Below are 19,311 nucleotides of genomic sequence, written 5' to 3' on the forward strand. Positions count from 1 at the left end.
CCCCCCCCCCCCCCCCCCCCCCCCCCCCCCCCCCCCCCAAAAAAAGGTTACTGTATTTTTGTTGATTTTACATTTGAGGCATATTCAGCACTTTCTTGCTTACTGGAATTGGAACAGTTGTTGATTTTTAACTGGGGTCTGTTATTATTCTGGCCATTGAACCAGCATGGCAAAATCAAGCGTTTTAAAGCTAGAGGTGAACCATTTCTACAGGTGAGAAATGAAATTTGTGCATTCCTGGGCATTCTGGCTCCCTCTCTGCTCACACCAAGGCAGCCCTCTCGCTGAAGGTCTAACTGGATGCCTAAACCACATGCCAAGGTTTTTGCTCAGGGACTGTATCAGCAAAAATCTGTCTCAGAATTTACTTTGGGCAAATACTGTCCAGCATTTGTTTAGGAGTCCGGTTTTCTGCCCATTTGGAAGGGTCATGCACCAGAAGGGCACAGGAAGAATCAGGATAAATGATATTAAAGTGGGACTAGGAGTCATGGAAACTTTCCCTTTGGGTATATCTTGATCTCTGACCTAATAACCTTCTATATCATATGCAGACACTCACCAAAGAAGCTCTGATTATTTTTGCATGCTTAAAGCTCAGCTTTACTATCCCTAAATTGGCAGATTCTGGGGTCTGTGCCCTGTATACAGTAGCTAAGCTGTAAACAACAAGAGAGCTTGCTCCATTGTTCCTGGTGGGATATCATCCAAGGGAAAACAGGGGTTGTCTTCAACAATTTCAAGCTTGTGTAGGCAGACAATACACTGATTTAGCCTGTGGGCAGCATGAACATGCCTCTACTTCAGCCCAAGAAAGCAGCTGAGAGGGACATGAATTCAAAATCCACACAGGCCACCACCGAGAGGATGGGGCAGGCCCCGGGCAGCTGGGAATGTTGGGGGATAAAAAGGTACTAAAATAAGAGAAGAATTTCTTCCTAAACAGTATAAAGAATTTTTCCTAAAGAACTTTACAGGCATTCCTGGGAAGATGCCTGCTAAAAGCATCACCTTACTCAGGCTGGGCTTTCCATCAAGTGACATTCACATTTAGGAAGGAATCCTTCCCTGTGAGGGTGGGCAGGCCCTGGCACAGGGTGCCCAGCGAAGCTGTGGCTGCCCCTGGATCCCTGGCAGTGTCCAAGGCCAGGCTGGACGGGGCTTGGAGCAACCTGGGATAGTGGAAGGTGTCCCTGCCCCTGGCAGGGGTTGGAATGAGATGATGTTTAAGGTCTCTTCCAACCCAAACCATTCAGGGATTTTATTTTAAATGCATTTTCATGAAGAGCAGCACAAGATAAAAGGAGGCCAGAACCGAGCCATGAGGAATTGACATGAAGTAAATTCGAAATTAAAACAGTAATTTGAGACAGGAAAGATCTGGGAATGGCTGAACCTAATCCCGTATGAGAGCAGAGTGGTGAATTCTTCACCTTGGTCACCAAGACATGACCCCCACGGCTGTGCAACCCCGTGTTCCCTCTGCTGCCCACGTAAATCTGCTGTCATCGAACACAATGTGCATTGTGCAACTCCAAAAAGCAGAATTTGGGACTTCCCTAATCCTACTGACATGCAATCATGGGTGACATAGACTGTCCGAGCTGCAGAGGAAATATTCCTATTGCAAACTTTGCAATTATGGAGCTTCGTTTGACGTTCCTGTTGTGAAGACACTCCACTGTGAACACGCTAATAAAGAAAAAAAAAATTTAAAAAAGAGTCTGCCCAGCAGCTACCACTTTTTTTTTTTTTTTTTTTACATAAGCATTTATGTGGGAGGAGAACAGGAGATTTGAAATGTACCTGGCAGCCTGCTGAAGCATAGGTATGACCCACGTTATCTTACAGATCTTAATTACTTGTGATGGTTAACCGACAGGAGCAGCAGAAAACCCTGAAACAAAGGGAGGCCGAGGCTCCCTGTTCCCTCAGGGCATTTGGAGTGTCTGGAAAAGTGCTCTTGGTGCTGCCCTTTACCCACACACAGGCACTTGTGCAGTCACGCGTGGGACATCCCACAGTGCCGGGAAGGGTCAAAGATCAGGTAAAAATGTGTACAAAGAACTGGTGAGAGGAAAAAAAAAATTAATCTGAGTTTACGGTCTCAAAACATACAGGAAAAAATATTTCATCTGAGTTTACAGGCTCATTACGTAGAGGAAAAAATATTTCTTCTCAGTTTACAGGCTCAGTAAATTGTATTTCTGATGGATTTCAGCAGGAACATAGGCTTGGGAAAACCAGGATTGAACATAGGCTTGGGAAAAGCCAAGATTGGGGAGTTCAGTGCTATGGGATGATCTCAGTTTAAGCAGTTTCTAGTCCCTTGTAATTTGGTTAAAACTTAGGAAAGCAGAAATGAAAAGACTCCAGAGCTTGTTGTAAACCCATGACTGAACTGCCTGACTGAAGAACCCGATGTTTATTGAAAATAAATGATGGCACACACTGAGCGACGGGGAGAGCACTAAAACCAGCCGAAATAGTCATCTCATTACCAACAAGCTCAGTTTTTGACGGTTGGCCTTCTTTTTTTTGGATTTGGCTTGGATTTTAGCAACTTTTTCCTCTCACGGAGAGCGCGGTCAGGCATCGGCACAGACCGCCGGGGGCAGTCCCCGGAAGGGGGTGTAGTATGCAGGATGTCGGACACGCTTTGGCGGCGGGCTCGGCAGAGCGCTTGAGGGGAAATGGCCGGATTTGGTGACTTCTGGGGGGATTTTCCAAGGTGGACCATTCCCTGAGGGACGGCGCGCGGCGCGGCGGGAAACGGGGGCGCGCGGGCCCGGCCCCCCGGCGGGCGTGGCCTGGGCGGGTGCTGAGTCACGCCGGGCCAGCAGAAGGGCGCCGGGATGCCCCGCCCCGCCGTGGGGGCGTGGCCTGGCGCGCGCCGCTATAAAAGGGACGTCGGCAGGCGGGTGGCCCTCAGAGCGCGTCAGCGGCGGAGCGAAGCGGGTTCCTGCGTCAACAGTGCTTGGACGGAACCGGCCGCGCTCGGGCCCGCTGCCCCCTCCATCACCACCGCCCGCACGGTCACCGCAACATCCACCGGAGCACCCCAGCCATGGCAGCGCCCCCCTCTCAGGTGCGCCAGAACTACCACCAGGACTGCGAGGCCGCCGTCAACCGCCAGATTAACCTGGAGCTCTACGCGTCCTACGTGTACCTCAGCATGGTGAGGGCAGCGGGCGCGGCGGGGTGAGGGAAGGGCCCTGCGAGGGATAAAGGGGCTGCACGAGGGCCTGGCCCCGGCGGGGGGTTCCTGGGTGCCGGGCGGTGCCTGCGGGCCCAGCTCCTCCTCCTCCTTTTTCTCCACCTCCTCCTCCCCCCGCCGCTTCCAGGCCCGGCGGGGCCGTCCCCTGGGTGTAGGTGAGGCCCTTTATCTCGCCTGCTCCGCGGGCCCGCGGCCGTTGCCCTTGGCGGCCTCGTTATCAGCCCCGCTCAGCGCCTTGCCGGCGGCTCTGCCCTTGGGGCCGGGCTGGGTAGCGGGAGGCGCCGAACGAGGCGCTTGGCACCTTTCCCGCAGGAGTGCTTTCCTCCCAGGCACGGGTTTCCTCCAGGAATCGGTAGGAATCCACGGTTTCCTTGGGCCCTGTGTTTACACGTCTTCTTTGGCCCGAGGCGCCCGTTTTAGCCGTCCCCTGACCTCTGTGCAGCAATCCTGGTGCTGTGGGCGCGCTGAGACACTGAAACTTCCTAGTGACACTGTGCTGTGTTGTGGCACGAATTCTGCAGCTTTTTTTTTCGTGTTAATTTGTTTCTGAGCCCTGTTTTGAGCTTGTGTTGGTGGGTGATAGTGGTACACAAGCACCAGTGTCTTGCCTTGAACCTCCAGGCCGCTGGGTTAAGAGCAAAGAATTCTGTAGAAGGTTGGTAAATAACTGGCAGTTGATACAGAACTTACCATTGAATCCTGGTAATGGCTCTTACCAAGGAATAAACAAGCTGTGTGATGGCTTCTAAGTGCTGTTACAGGGTTTTTTTTGGTTTTCAGAAAAGTATTTGCTGTTGAATTCATATTTTAGTTCCATTTATCTCTTGTGTTTTAAATGTGACGTTTTTTTTCCCCCCAGAAGTAGAAAGTGTATTCCTTAGTCTAATCCCTGGAAAGCCTAGGGAAGCAAGAGAGCTTTATTGCTAAGTACCTAAAAGTTCTTGGCTTACCCTTACCTGGTGTTGCAAGGCATGACCCTGACTTGCAATGTGATCATTGTAAACAAGCTCGGGCAAACAAGGGGAAGATTTCTCCTTGATAAAGGCTTTTCAAGGCTGCCATTTCGTGGTGCTCAGAAGAGGTGTTTGTGGGGCATCAGGTTTTGGTGGTTTTTGTTTTGTTGGTATCTTCAGAGCTGAGCCAAGGACACAAACACCATTTATTCGTGCCCTTGGTAGGGATACAGGTTAAAATTTAATCCTTGCTGGAAAAATTGAATCATACTAAGGGGAGAGTTGTTCCACACTGCCTTGCTGGCCTGGGCTTGGACCACAGCCATCCTGAAGCAGGGGGTTTGAGCCTGTGAACTCTTTATTTTTCAGTCCTACTATTTTGACCGGGATGATGTGGCCCTGAAAAACTTTGCCAAATACTTCCTGCATCAGTCCCACGAGGAGCGGGAGCACGCTGAGAAGCTGATGAAGCTGCAAAACCAGAGGGGCGGGCGCATCTTCCTGCAGGACATCAAGGTGAGCTGGGGGCTGTCCCCAGCTGGAAAGGGATGAATTTTCCTCTGGGTTCTCCACAGAAAGAGCAGCAGCTGACACTGGAGAGGCACAGTCATTTGAGATGTGTAGTAATTTGATGACTTGTTCAGGTTGACTAATAAAAAAGTACTTATTGTGTAAGGAGAGGGTGCTGAGCCCTGGTTTATTTGCTGTGGGTTGAGGGCAGAACCAGAAGACAACTGGTTCCTCACCATCATTTAATTTACCAGTAGAAGTGCTCTGTGCTGTGTTTGGAGAAGTGGGACTTTGAGGGTTCACTCAGTTCTATTCCCAGGGTGCACTTCACATTTTTGACTTCACATAAGTGCCTAAACTTGGTCTAAAACAAGGCTTTGAGAGTGATCTAAAGGCTCTCTACCCTGCTGGTCTGTGGGTTCTTACAGAAAACATGTCCTGTGCTTTCCCCTTGCAGAAGCCAGACCGTGATGACTGGGAGAATGGCCTGACTGCCATGGAGTGTGCCCTGCACCTGGAGAAAAACGTGAACCAGTCACTGCTAGAACTGCACAAATTGGCGACCGAAAAGAACGACCCACACGTAAGTGCATGCTGAGGATCAGTGTGGCTGTGCAAGGATGTGTCTTTTACTTGTGTGTGTCCCTGATGCTGTTAGAGGTGAAAAAAGGTGTGAACCAGGGGTGCAGCCCTCACAAAGCCCTTTGGTGGGGTTACTGCTGTCTTTCCAGGAAGATTTTTAAGGTGGCAGGGACCTGCTTTGTTCCCTCTGAAGTGTGTCTGTGAGCAGTCTCTATGGAGACTGTTTCTGAGGGCGTTGCGTTCCATCTTTTTAAGGCTTTTTGTCACGAGCCTTTTTTGCCACAAAATTCTGGAGTTGCTTTGGGATATTAAAAGCCCTGATGTTTCAGAACAGTGTTTGAAAACACAGGATTCTTTGTAGATGGAAGTTTTTGGCAAGGCTGGGTTGAGACTGCTTAGTATCAGGAAGAGATTATTAATATGTGTGAGAATCCAAGCACTCTTGGGACTGTCCTGCTTAAGTTAGAGGGACTTCTTAAAACCAGAGGTGTAAATCCCCACTGCTGTGAGTTTGCTGTGCAGTGGGGGAGTCTAAATCTGTTCAGGAGCTTGGCTAATGCTTCCTGCAGTGAGGAGGAGAGGCTTCCTGAGCTGCCTGGCTCCGCAGGGTTCTGGAGCGAGTGAGCCTACGTAAGCCTGGCTTGCTTTGATCTTGCTCTGAAACAAAACTAGATGCTGCTTCCTCTCAGCTTGAAAATCCTGCATCCTTTCCTTTCCCTAGAGAACCTCGGTAGCATTTCAGGCCTGAATTTAAACCTCTGGTCTCCCTTGCAGTTGTGTGACTTCATTGAGACCCATTACCTGGATGAGCAGGTGAAAGCCATCAAGGAGCTGGGTGACCATGTGACCAACCTGCGGAAGATGGGGGCCCCCAAATACGGCATGGCAGAGTATCTCTTCGACAAGCACACCCTCGGGGACTGTGACAGCTGAAGCCTTGCCAAGAGCCATGCTGTGGGTTTCAGTGGGACTCCTACTTACTGTCCAGCCGTGCATGCAGCTTCAGCTACCTAGATAAACAGTTCCATACTCTGTACCAAATATCCCCCTTTCTCTTTGTGTTTTATGTACTGCCCTCCAGCCAATAAAGTGACTTGGTTCCAGCTGGCTTTTCCTGTTGAGTTTGGAGGGAGAGCAGGCAGCTGTAGTGAAGGCAGTGGGAGGTCAATGTGTTGTGTGACATAGGGGATTTGCAGCTGCTGCTGAAGGCAGAAGTAGGAAAAGCTCTGGTTTCTTTAAATTCCTTGCAGGGAACTAAAATGAGGAAATCGAGGTCCTGGGCTTGAGCCTTGCTTTTATTTTGAGGGTGGGCAGTAAAAATCAGCTGAGTGGTGTCTGCTGTTGTCCATCTTTCTCTGAGCACTGTCAAATCTGTGGCAGGGGGGATGTGGAATTTCAGAAGGAAGCAATGTGCTGGGCAGATGCTGCAGCTGCCCGTGCTGGTAGGCCCTTACCCTGCCTTACTCCAGTACTTTCCCAGTACTGGAAAACACCAGCCAGACAGGACTGGCAGAAGCACTGTGGGTCTGCATCACAAGTGATGGGACTTGCTTCAGTCCCTTACTTTTCCCTGGAGTATCTTGTTAGGAGTGCAAGTCCTGCCTGAGACTTGGAAGCTCAAGTTCTCATTCTTGCTGTGATGAGGAGGGGAAATATCTGCATCACCTGTGCTCCTGTTCTGGGCTACACCTGGCTGGTCAGGCTGGTACCTGCAGTATTTAACACTCAAAGTCTTGTTCTTTTGCTACAGATTGGGTTTTTTGGTGCTTTTGTTCTTGTTGCAACACGAGTTGTGCCTGCTGAGGCCAGGAGCAGCGTGTCCTTAGTGCTGGTTTTAGCCCAGGCCGGGCTCCAGCTGCATGTCCAGCACTTCTGTTTGGGTGAGTGCCAGGATAAGGCAGGTATCCCATGGATCCATGGGGTCCCCTTTAGCTGTACTGGTCCATCTGCTCCTCCCCTGGGCTTTCACTGGCCTCCAGGATCACCTCCATCAGCCCCACGTAGTCACCCTCGGCTAGGGAGATTCCAGAGTCATTGGGGGATGGACTCTCTGCTCTCCTGGGCTCTTTTGGAGCTGGGGGATTAGTGCTTCCATTCCCAGTGTCTCTCATGTTCCTGGAAACCTCTGGGTGCTGGTCTGGAGCACTGGCTGCATCTTCCAAACTCAGGCTGTGAGCCTCGGGGCCCAGGTTCCCCTTGTGGGACCTTTCCAGCGCTGGAGAGGTGACTGGAGTGAAGGAGAAGCAGAGGGAGGCGCTGCCTCCAGGGGTTTTGTTACTGGGGGTGTGAAAGGCACTGGAATGCTCTGAATTGGGAGTGGCTGAGGCCGTGCTCTCCAGGTTTAGCCAGGGTGGGTGCGAGGCTTTGGAGCTCTTCAGATTCTTGAAGCTGCCTTGTTTCTCGTGCTCGGGGGACTCTGCCAGGAAGGGGAATTTTGGGCTGTTGGATGCTGTGGACCGTGCTCCTGGGCTTCCCGTGGTGGCAGCTTCCCTGGAGCTGCTCTTTCCTTCTTCTACTGTCACAGCCATGAAATCAGGACCTCTGCTCCGCTCCGTGGGCCAAACAAAGGTTTCTCTTGCAGCAGAGCCCAGGGAGCTCTGACTCTTGTCCACATCGCTGGCCCTGGAAGGGGAGCTGTTGACGATGACATCCCGAAGGGAAGTGGAGCACGCAGCAATGCTGGAGAGCGCCGGCGGCTTCTTGCGCCCTTGGCGGCGGGAAGGGAAAATCATGGGGATGGAGCTGATGGGCGTCTGTGGAGCGCTGTAGAACCCAGGCCTCTCATAGAAGGGGGTGGACATGAAGGCATCAAACTCCCTCAGTTTTCCCTCTTCGCTGTCCCACTGCTCCTGGGAGTCTCCCCTTGGCTGATTGATGCCGCAAGGGCTTCCAGACTTCCCCATGTCCTGGTAGGTATAATGGGAGAAGGGCGACGCGGGATCTCCTCGCCGGCGCAGCAGGTTCATCCGGGAAGAGGACCTGGAGAAGCTCGGGGACTGGACACCCAGGAGGCGGCCCAGGTGTCCCAGCAAGGGAGTGGAGTGGTTGGCCTCCTCGTTCTCTTTAATCTGCTCCAGGGGCTGGAACTCCATCTCTTCCTTCTGCATGCTGGGAAAGGCAAAGCAGGCTGTTATGCAGCCACACGGTAGGGGGGGATCTGGAGAGGCTGGCAGCACTGGGAATGCTGCTGCCAGTGGCAAGCCTCTCCCTGTATTGCCATTAGCCCCCCAAAAGAGGGATGCTCATCCACAGGTGAGTGGGGGAGAGGTCAAATTTATCCTCTTCCATGGAGGATGTTGGCTTGTTGTGGACAAACCTAAAAGCTCCTCAAGTGTAATGTCCTGCACAAGACCCGATCCAGGTGTTGTCACACTTTGTCCCTGCGCTCACCTGATGTCAAAAGTGGAGCCCAGGAAGGATGGGCGCTTGTACTCGGCAGTGGCTGCGGTGTAGGGTGGCTGGGGATCGGGCTCGTTCCAGTACAGATCCTTCTCCAGAATGGGTAAATCCTGGTGCATCTCATCCACTGCCATGAGGGAGACCTGTGGAGGACAGCAGGAATGTCACACGGGGTGAGCAGCTTTTTGCGTGCCTGTTATCCGGGGTACAAAGGAACACAGAGCTGGAGGAAGTGGTGCAGCACGGAACCCAGGCAAGTGGCTGGGGTTGCTGTGGTTTCCTGTCACTTGCATTGTTTCTCACGCAGAGATTTGATTAATTGGAAGGAATATGCTGCTGAAGGAGACAGGAAAGCAACAGGCTCGCTAGGACAGAAGGGCTGGAGGTGTGGAGTTACTGCATGGCAGAAAGCAGATGAGGCAGTTTTAGATGGATGCAGGGTAGGAAAGCCCAGGAGAGGCAGGAATCACGTGTCATTCCAAGGCAGCTGAGGCCTGAAACGAGCAGCCTGGATCCATCCCATGTCCCAGAGCATGGACCGAAGCTGCAGTCACCCTCTGTGTACAAAGATATGCCAGAAGCCCCAAATTCCCTCATGTGGATTGGGGGGGATCTCTCCCATCGCAGGCAGGGAGGTGGGGGCAGAGGTGTTGCAGGAGAATTTGGTCACTGTCCTGCCTTGGTGTTCCTCTTCAGGTGAGGCTCACCTGGAGGACCTTCCCCCCCTTTACCTGCAGGTTCCTGTCGATGAGCCAGTTGGTTTCAAAGTCATCGTCGTCCTCCCCAAAAGGGTTGATGAGCTGCTCGGCCACCTGCATGTGGAGAGCACACAGCACAGGTCACCACTGTCATCCCTGCCCCCTTCCCTGCAAGGAGAAGTCAGGCGTGATGTCCCTTGAATTCCAAGCCATGTTTTCCCTCCCAAAAAGGGGGGTGGGTTAAAAGTGGAGGCATCCCAGGGGCTGGGAGACATTAGAATTTATAATAACTCCCCTGTGCTCACACAGCCCTCCTGCAACTTCAGGAGCTCCTTTTTTCCCTCTAGTCAGGATCAAAGCCTAGGAAAAGTGCAGCTGGTGTCCAGAATGAGACACTGGGAAAATTAGAAAGTCCTGGCACTTCCCTCAGCCCCTCTTGGCTTACTGTTGTTGCCCATAGATCAAAGAACACAGCTGAGTTCCTGGTAAGCTCGCTCTGGGAAGAACCCTTGGCCGGGTCAGATTCCAGCTCCAGCCATGCTTTCTTGGACTTACCTTTAACCAGCCAGCGTAGAAGAAGAATTGCAAAAACGTAAAGACAGGCACGAAGAGATCCAGCTCATGGCCAGGATATGCTTTCTCTGGATCCAGGAATTGCCTCCCGATCAGACAGGCCAGGAAGAAGCTGTAAACAGCCACGGTCACCACCTGGGAAGGATGCCAAGGGACACACCAGGGCAGCGTGAGTTCCCAGCATCTCCCTGGAGTTCCACCCCACACAGCTCCAAAGGCAGGCTCTGTAGCCTCGGGAAAGCCCTGGATTCAGTTCTGACAGGCTTTTTGGAGGAGGATGCATTTCCATGCAGAAAGCTACAGGCATTCCCTTTTCCCTCCAGCTTTTACGTACGCTGGGTGCCATTCCATGCTGTCCCTGGAATGACATCTGTGCAGGTGTCACAGGCCAGTGGCAGCAGCAAGCACGTGACATCCTGGATGGGCTGGAAGCTGTCTCATGGCTCAGTCCGTGCTGGCAGAGTGCTTCCAAGTCCGGGAAGGGAACCCTGGCATTGCTATTTGCTCCTTCCTTCCTGCTCCTCATGCTGAGCTTTTATTAATATTTTCCTGCCTGTATTTCAGGCTATGCTGAGCTTTGTACTTTTCCCTGTCACCACAGGACTGAGCTTCCCCTTTTCAAGTTAAAAGTAACCAAGGCTCTCACGTGGTCCCTTGATACAAACAAGGGGGTTCGAAACAGGAATACACTTTCCCAATGTGTTCCTCATTAACCTCTGGTGCTGCCAGAGGAGGAGCAGCAGCAGCTCCTGTTTCATGGTGAAGGGCATCCCTGTTATCTGAGCAGCGGGATTGCAGGAGACAAAGGAGCAAGGTGTGGTGCCAAAGTGTCTGCCTGGGCTGGTAAACAGCTGAGTGCACACCTGGCACAACCTTCCCGGGATCTTGCCCAGGATGTGATCCCTGCAAGGCGGTGCAGGGAGTGGGTCTGTGTGTTCCTGTGTTTTCCACGTGGATTTGTTACCCCTGGACAGAGGTTGTTTCTGGAGAGGTGGGTGTGTCTGAGTTAGGGAAAGGAGGCTGGGCTGGGTGTGTGCTGAGGTACCTACGAAGAGAGATGACATATGCAGGTGGGGGTGAGGGATTCAAGAGTATCCTGCATTTTCCATAGGTGAGGCAGGTATGGAGCACTTCTACAAAGACAGGCTGAGAGAGCTGGGGTTGTTCAGCCTGGAGATGAGAAGGTTTTGGGGAGGCTGTGGCCTTCCAGTACCTTAAGGAAGGAGCTTATGGAAAGGAGGGAGAGGGACTTTTTACACAGGCAGATAGTGACAGCACAAGGAACAATGGTTTTAAACTGATAGAGGGCAGGCTTAGTTTAGATACGAAGAAGGAATTCTTTACTAAGAGGGTGTGAGGCCCCGGCATAGGTTTTCCAGAGAAGATGTGGCTGCCCCATGCCTGGAAGTGTCCAAGGCCAGGTTGGACAGGGTTTGGAGCAGCCTGGTCTAGTGGAAGGTGTCCCTGGATGAGCTTTAAGCTCCCTTCCAACCCAAACCATTCCAGGTGTGGGTGTCAATGGGGATGTGCACAGGCAGTGGTGGAGCAATGAGTGTGGGGATTCCCTTCTCACCTGGGTGTAGACCAGGGGGATGCTGATCCAGTCGTATCCGTAGAGCCTCCCACACTGGCTGCGCAGGGTGTTGAGCTCCTGCAGCAGGGAAAAGGGAATGGCACGTCAGGATAACTTCCCATCTCCTTGCTGGGGACATGGAGCCTCTCCAGCACCACTGTCCTCCATTGCTCCAGCCCTTTCCCTTCTGGTTATACCTCCTCTGGAAGCAGGGCTCAGTCTCAGCCTGGGAATTGCTCAGCCTGGAGGAATTCCCTGCTGCCTGGGTGTCTCCCCCTGAGCCCAAGATCCCTTCCTAGCTCACTTCACAGCAGAGTTTCTCCTCACAAAATGAGTGGCCAACAGGTGAGGCAAAGAATGCCCTCAGGAGCATCCATTTCTCTCTCCTGTTGATAGATAAGTATCCCAGAGGGAGAATTCTCTCTCTGTGGGCAGATGAATCCTGCTCCAGGCAACAGAAACCACGTGACTTTCCCTGCACGTGAATACCAAGAAGGATGAGCTGCTACAGAGCCTTTTTCTGTGCAGCTGGGCAGGGATTGTTCCAGGTCTTGCCTGTGGAGCATGGCCTGTTGCCCAAAACTATCTAAAGAGTTTTTAATAGCAAAGTTTTCTACAGGACCTCAGTTGCTAAGGGTGTTTTTGACCTCTCCTTGTCTCTTCCAGACACATGCTTCCTTGTGGCTTTCCATCTGGATCCTAGAGCCCTCCACTGGCACTGGCTGTTTGGAATGTGTCAAGGACCTGCTACACAGGTGCCTCCCATTCCCCAGAATCTCAAAGAGTTGCCTGTCCCCTCTGTCACTCACATTCAGGATGCCTTGGAGCAGCACGCTGTCCCGGATCCTCCCATCATTCCTTGCCTTCACAGCCAGGTTGGAGAACCACACGCATGGGATCCAAAACTTGTTGTGGGGGGAATTCAAGCTCTCAAACTTCTTGTGCTCTTCTGGTGTCATGAGGCCTGGGTGGGAAAGAGCAGCAGGAGAGGGATGGACATAGAAGGCAGAAGGAACTGATCTGGTCCGAAATGAAAACGTCTGAGTCTCGGGTGGTTGCCTTGGCTCTCCTTAAAAATGCCAGGAAAGACTCAGAACTTTGGGAGACATGTAGAAGGACAAGTTTCCTTGTTAAAACATTGAGTCACAGAGGTGGGATAATGGGATTTCACTTCGGATGTCTGCAGCACATCAAATCAGAGCCATCAGGGAGATAAAGCACTGCTGCAGGTGCAGCTGCCTGGTGTTCATAGATGCTTGTTGAGAATGGGATAATTTGTGTCCCTGAAGTGCCTTTTCTTTTTAGGAAGCCAACGATATCACATCTCTGTGGCTTGCTAAGGGAAGCCAGATGACTCGGGCAGATTGGGAACTGCTGCACCTTGAGGAGCACCTTCCAAGAGGATTGAGGGAGCCCCGCAGTTAAGGTTGGACACTTGCGTCTCAAAAAAATCCCCACCTGTCCTGAGGGAGCAGCACCACCCCATTTCCAGAGAGCCTTTCCCAAGGCCCCCTGCCCCTAGAGGAGCAGCAAGGAGCAGGACTGACCTGCCCTCACGACGTGCTCCATGCTGGGGAAGCGCTTGTAGACGGCGGTGCTGACGGAACGCAGGATCAGCACGCTGACCAGGTTGCTGTAGCGCATCAGGGTGCGGCGCAGGAGCCTCCCGTACTCGTCCTCCCCGTCCACGTTGCAGGACACCAGGTTCATGATCCGGTCCGGCCATGGGATGCTCTCATACTGGGCCCACCAGCGGGACACCACCAGGGCCACGTAGAAACCTAGAGGGGAGCTGAGAGAGTCAGGCATCTGAAAAGAGCTTCCTCCTCCCACTCCGTCTGCTCTCCTTCTTTTCTCTTCTCCTGCTCACACAGGGATGCCTGGAGGGGAATTCAGTCTTCTGTGCTAAAAGGAAGTCTGGATTTCATACTCTGCTTCATAGAGTCAGAACAGTTTAGGTTGGAAGGGACCTTAAAGATCATCTCATTCCAAGCCCCTGCTGTGGACAGGGACATCTTCCACTAGTCCAGGTTGCTCAGAGCTCCACCCAGCCTGGCCTTGAAAACTTACAGGGATGAGGCAGCCACAAGTTCCCTGGGCATATCTGGTGCCACTTGGAGCCTGCCCTCCTGGAACCCAGAATATGCAGTGCCAGCTGTGTGCTGAGGGACACTCACAGATGTGACACGAAATATTCCACTTGAGGAGTTTTACAAAGGCAGAGGGGGAGGGATCTGCTCAGTGAATCCTGCCTGCCTGCAGAGCTCTACCAAACCAGGGAGAAGAAATGCTGTCCCATTCCCCTCCCTGCTGGATTCCAGACAGCTCCTTACCCAGCACAAAGGACACGGGGATTAGCTCGGCGTAGCTGTTGCAGTACAGCGCCAGCTTCTCGAACATCAGCCTTTGGCTCTCGCTCAGGATCAGCCTAAAAGGGACAAAGAGAAGCAGTTCTCCCTCTCCCTTCCCTCCTGTGAACAGAGTCTGGCAAGTGCCTGTCCAGCAGGATCCCTGCCCTGATCCCGTGTTTCTCCCGTGTCCTGCTCCAGGCCAGGCCGTGGGTGTGAAGGTGCTCACCTGTAGACAAGGCTGATGGTGAAGTAGAGCGAGATGAAGATCAGGAACTCGGAGTAGAGCAGTTTGTAGATGCTGCCTTTCCATTGGAGCAGGAGCTGGGAGAAGGTGCCCAGGCGGGCATCAGCCACGCGGTTGGTGTAGGTCACTGTCATCACAGCTCCTGTGCAGGCACATGACAAGCAGGGCTTGGAGCTTGAGCAGGAGGAGGACACAGGGACGTCCCAAGTGTCCCACCAAGCAAGATGGAAAGGGAAGAGAAAGAATGAGCTGAGATCAAAAGCCAGGTAAGAAGAAGGCAGCAGCACACAGAGCCAGGAGGAAATCGATGGCAGGCAATTAATTTGATGAATTTGCCATCTTTTCCCTGTCCTTAAGCTGGTTATAGTGACTGAGGATGTATTTTCTGGTGAATCCCTTTGTTTTTAGTGTTTGATTGTCAGCATTCAAGTGGGGCTGGTTGGTTGGAGGGGACAGAGCCCAGGAGCCACCCCCTTCCACAAAACACTTGTGTAAGATTAATCTCAGGGTCACAAACTCCAAAGTTTATGCTTATCCCAGTAATTTTCTTAATATAGTTTTTGTTCCAAGTGTGTTTCTGTAAACCTACTTGCTGGGAAGCATCTTCCTGGAATACTGCTGGGAAAAAATCTCAAACAAATCCAACCCAAAGGAAAGGAAAAACCCCAGAAAGATTTCTTGGGAGTGATCCAGATAAAGGCATCCCAGCAAGGATAGCTGTCTGCACTTTGCTGGTCCTAGTCCTGCAGGCAGAGCAGCCTTCCCTGTTGGAGATCTGTGGGATGGAGTTTGGCCAGGCTCACAGGGCCCAGATTCCAGCAGCTCCACCTCCCCTCTCCTTCAACCATATGTTGCACAATAAATCACAGTGGATGCAAAATAGGCGTTGAGGCTCCTGAAATGCTCCCCAGAGATGCAGCATCCCCATTTTACTTCTAGTCTAACTTGCAAAAATAATTCTTTATAATCAATTAATAATCAGACTCATATTTATATAAACCTGAATTTGTACCAAAAAAAAAAATAACCCAACAAACAACAAGACACCAGTGTTAGCTGTGCCAGGCAGGTTGGTGAATGATTCCTTGGGGTAGAAATAATTATCCAAGGTGAAACTATTGGTATTTCTGAATCCTAACATGTCAGCAGGCATTGCTATTTAACAGAGGTAATAATGTTAATGATTGTGGGGCCTTGGGCCCTTCCCTGAATGATGGGGATGAAGAAGCACTTCAAGGGACAGTTCACACCCTGCAGCAGCTGAAGGCAGGTAAGTTTGGGCCCATGATCCTCATTTGTTTCTCATTTAAGCATCCCAGTGAAAGATTTACACTGAGGTGAGGACACCTCAGGTCCCAGTAAGCTGCTGCTGTGAAGAAAACCAGCAAAGTCTGGATTTTTGGCTATTTCAGCCAAACAGCATCTTTGTCCTGGGTTTGGCTTTTTGGTGCTGCTCCTCCTTCGGGTTTCCTTGTCATAACTCAGGTCCCTGAGTCCCCTCTTTAGGGTGACTCAGGGACCTGAGAGGAGCAGAGCTGTCCCTGTCCCCAGCTGCACAAATGCCCGTTTCAATAAATCCTCGTGCCCATTCCATATGGATTTCTGGGCACAGGACTTGGAAGAGTGGCTTTTAACTGCCCCAGAGGTTGCACGCATGGGCTGTCCAGAAGAGAAAAGCACACCCAAAACCCCATACATTTTTGGGGCCTCTTACACAAAGCTGCCTCTTTTCTCTGCGCTTTGGGGCTCGAAAGCGCTCAGGGAGAATCCTCGTTGCGTAATTCAAATACAGATTCACTTTTTTTTACCAAAGAAGGAAAACTCCAGCTCTTGTCCATGTAAATAATGGATGTCACCCACCTCTACTCTGTTCTGCTCCCGTGTGGGATATGGGGCTTTTCCAAGTGCTTTTCCCTCCAGCCCTGAATGGTTAAGGCACCTCCCTGCCCACCTGCCAGCCTGTGATGGGCTGCCCTGGGATGTCACTGGGCAGCTGGCATGTTCTGTTTGTGGCTGAGGTCCCTGGTGGGAGGTGACTCACCGGCACACCGGAGTTGGGATGGGCAGGACGAGCCCACCCAGGGAGCTGCTGCCTGCCACCCCCTGCTCATCCCTCTGGACTAACCAACACACCTGGAAGTCGACTGACCTGGAATTCAGTTGTGGGAGCCCACAGCAAGCAGGATTCTGGGACATAGGTGCATCACCCACCACAAACAGACCCGAGCAGGTATCGCAGAGATGGACAACAAGCGGACAGAGCAGAGGGATGGAGCCAGAGGAGGTCACGGATAGGCAGGAAGATGGATCTCTGCAGGAGAGAGTGATCCTCCTGCTGCTGTTAGGAGGACCAGATACTCACAGTCATGGGCTCCTGAGCCGCGCTGGAGGCTGGGGACGTTTGGTCCCGCACGTGTCCCTGCTGGGTCCTTTGTGGCCCGAGCCACCGCCCGCCTCCTTGTGCCCCCTTGGCTCATGGGGGGATTGGACCTGCCCCACACGGTGTGCTAAGGAGGCTGAGACCCACTTGGGAGCTGCAGCTGGTCACTTGATGCCGTAATCCCTCCTCATTACAAAAGAGACTCTGTTGTCTTTTGCCCTGTTCCCTCCTAATCTTCTGAGTAAGCCCTGCGTGTTTATAGAGGCAGCCGGAGGAGGGGGAGGCAGGGCTGGCTGCTCCGCTGCTGCTAACTCCTGGCACAGCCATGGTGGCTGCCAGAAGAGAGGCATTTTTCCTCTAATTCTTTCCTGTTTGGTCCCTCTCTCCGTGTCACAATCTTACAGGAACCCCAGGAGATTATGCAGGGCTGGAATTTTCCACCAAGGCTGTAAAATGCGGCGTGCTCGGGGGCTGCCCTCTCTTCCCTAGGTCAGTGAAACACCTGGTCCATGCTCTGCCTGGCTCTCACAGGATGTTCCCCTGTCATCCCTCGCTGTCCCTGGATGAGTTTGCCACCTCTTCCAGCTGTGGTTTGTGTGCTGAGGATTTCCCCTCTGCCACTGGCTCTCTGAGACTCTTTCCATGTGTTTGCTTTCTTTTCCTCTTGCTTCTCCAGCAGTGCTCGGGGGTTGTCAGTGCCCTTTCCTGTGTGACATCCTGGGAAACACTGGTCCTTGTCTTGCCCTCAAACTTCACCAAGCCAGAGAACTCCTTCCCTCTGTCTTTCCAGGGTCCTCAGTCCCTTTTCTGCTCCCAAGCCATCCTTCCCAATTGTGACCATCCTTTCCTTCCACCACCTCCTCAATGCCTCTGGTCAGGTCTTTAGGACATTCCCCTTCCATGAGGCTCTGAATCAAAATCTTTTCTTACTGAAGTGGTCTTCCGTCGTTTAGGCAGCTGTGGGACAGTGTGGAGAGCGAGCACAGGTCTGCTCCCTGCAGGTAAGAGCAGCTGGAGACCCAGGCTCCTGTAATAACCAGCTTTCTCTTGTGCTTTGTCTTTGACACTTACGTAACATCAGCAGTTGGGATCGATTTGTCCCAGCTGTAGTTTTCTTCTTCCTGTGGTTGATCCTAGACAAGGGGAGGGGGTTGTTTCACTGCTCCTTTGGAGCAGGTGCTGCCTGGCATCTGCCTGATGGGGGATTTCTGGTGCAGTCCTAGGAATTGCTGCCAGTGGCAGGGAGATCATAGTTTAAAACGTGGGATTCAGTGCTCTGTGAAGGGGGATGAGAGCAGAGGGTCCCTCTCTGAAGGGAATGTGGTCCAGTCCCAGGGATGGAATTGGTGAACAGGCAGGCTGAGACAGATCTTGAGGGTCTCAGTGCCTGAACCCTCATCCCCACACAGCACGGAGACAAAAATGCTTCAGGTGAGACATTTGCTGGAGCTGTTGGGAGCAGTTTGGGTGCTCCTGGGGACATGGAGAAACAACCACCCCCAGTGTCCTGCTGTTTGTGGAGGGATGTGCTGGCATCTGGGGGCCTCTGCTGCCCTCCTCTGAGAGCAGCTCCGCTGGCAGCTCGAGTGCTCCACAGCTGCCCTTGGGACAGCAGGAAATATGTGTGGAATTTAATATTAAAGTAAATAACTGAGGGGCTACTAGCGTGGCAGTGCTGCTTGGATCCCTTTCCACATCCCCTGTGGCCTCAGACCCAGAGGAAGAGGATGGTCTGAAAGTCTGCCTTGCTCAGCAGAGCAGGAAGCAAAGAGGTGCTGACATCCATCCTCAGCCTCAGAGCCCTGCAATAATCCTCTTTTTCTCCCTGTTAAAGATGCAGAGATTGAATTGCTGTGCTGGAGTTGAATCCCTGTTTTGAGAATGCCGAAGGGCCGCTCTCCATGCTGAGTTAGCAGCAGCTGGCTGGGAAAGGCACAGTGCCCTCCTTGCTCTCTCCCAGAGAATAGTAAGTGTTTTTAGGGACAGTGGGTCCCAAAGCTTGGTGAAATTCCTTTCCCTTCTCCAGTGTCAGTGCTGGGCTAGACACAGAGGCAGCTGGAATCAGAGGCAGCTCTCCAAATTACATTCTTCCTTGGAATCTGATGTAACTTTTTAAAAAAATTGAAGTGGGAAGTGCCTGGGGAGATGCTGTTTTTCATGGACAGGATTTACTCAGAGGTTTGAGCTGGCCAGAAATGTTTGAAGAGGATGCAGTGACCCTGCAGTGCTTTTGTGAGGACCCTCAGGCTTGTTGCCCTTATGCTGCAGAATTCCTCACTAATTCTGTGCCATCCTGGGCTGCCCTGGGAGCTGGGGGTGCCTGTCCCTATGCCAAGCTCTATCTGCCCCTTTGCATTTGCTTTTAGGGGCTTGGATGGTGACAAATTTCTCACCTTCCCTCTGATGTTGCACAATTCAGTGTGTACAGCACGGAAATGAGGGAAGGGTCCTTAGTGAGGTCCCTCTTCTCTTGCCTTAGGAATTGTGGTGGGGATTAGGTGCCAAAGGGAGGATCGACCATGTTGGTGCTGGAAATCAGAGACCCCAGAGGAGCCTTGCTGCAGCCCTTGCAGCCAGCTGAGAAAACATGTGGCACAGCCGAGGAGCCAGCCAGGAGGGGGTGGATGGAGCCTGGAGTTCCAGGCCATTTGTTTTCATTCTCCTTTCCATGGCAATAACATCCGGTTTGAGTTTGCTGGGTAAGGGGTGTCAGCAGGTCAGATCCTGCTTTCCAAGATCCAAAATAATCCCTGTTCTTCCTTCCCTTCCCAGCCTGTGTCTAGCTTCCTCTTTTCTTTCTTTTCCTCTTTTCTTTCTTTTCCTCTTTTCTT

The 19,311-nt window shown here is 52.2% G+C and overlaps 3 protein-coding genes across 4 annotated transcripts in view; 2 read left to right on the plus strand and 1 right to left on the minus strand.

Moving 5' to 3' along the window:
• The first annotated feature begins 2,921 nt into the window (after window positions 1-2,921).
• On the plus strand, window positions 2,922-6,365 carry FTH1 (ferritin heavy chain 1). Its single transcript, XM_042022370.1, has 4 exons — window positions 2,922-3,178; window positions 4,540-4,686; window positions 5,138-5,263; window positions 6,037-6,365. Exons 1-4 carry the CDS (start codon window positions 3,068-3,070, stop codon window positions 6,193-6,195), a joined length of 543 nt encoding a protein of 180 aa, XP_041878304.1. The 5' UTR covers window positions 2,922-3,067; the 3' UTR covers window positions 6,196-6,365.
• A 174-nt stretch (window positions 6,366-6,539) lies between these two features.
• Window positions 6,540-14,234, minus strand: LOC121661817 (bestrophin-1-like). 2 transcript variants are annotated; one of them, XM_042022358.1, is made up of 9 exons: window positions 14,083-14,234; window positions 13,839-13,933; window positions 13,053-13,286; window positions 12,315-12,469; window positions 11,506-11,583; window positions 9,915-10,067; window positions 9,393-9,473; window positions 8,653-8,804; window positions 6,540-8,370 (listed from the first exon to the last, which is right to left on the minus strand). In XM_042022358.1, the coding sequence occupies exons 1-9, from the start codon at window positions 14,232-14,234 to the stop codon at window positions 7,191-7,193; spliced, it is 2,280 nt and encodes a 759-aa protein (XP_041878292.1). In that variant the 3' UTR covers window positions 6,540-7,190. The 2 variants fall into 2 exon arrangements, with proteins under 2 accessions (XP_041878292.1, XP_041878291.1); XM_042022357.1 differs by having other exon boundaries at window positions 13,839-14,171.
• Window positions 14,235-14,286: 52 nt separating this feature from the next.
• The window catches only part of RAB3IL1 (RAB3A interacting protein like 1), a 22,574-nt gene continuing 17,549 nt past the window's right edge, over window positions 14,287-19,311 (plus strand). The window contains exon 1 of the mRNA XM_042022362.1: window positions 14,287-14,366. The gene's annotated coding sequence lies outside the window, so the exon portion shown is untranslated. The remainder of the gene's footprint in view (window positions 14,367-19,311) is intronic.

This window comes from Corvus kubaryi, unplaced genomic scaffold (assembly GCF_017639235.1).
Source record: "Corvus kubaryi isolate FWS band 111438036 unplaced genomic scaffold, C.kubaryi_AGA036_p1.0 37201, whole genome shotgun sequence".
Classification (NCBI taxonomy): domain Eukaryota; kingdom Metazoa; phylum Chordata; class Aves; order Passeriformes; family Corvidae; genus Corvus; species Corvus kubaryi.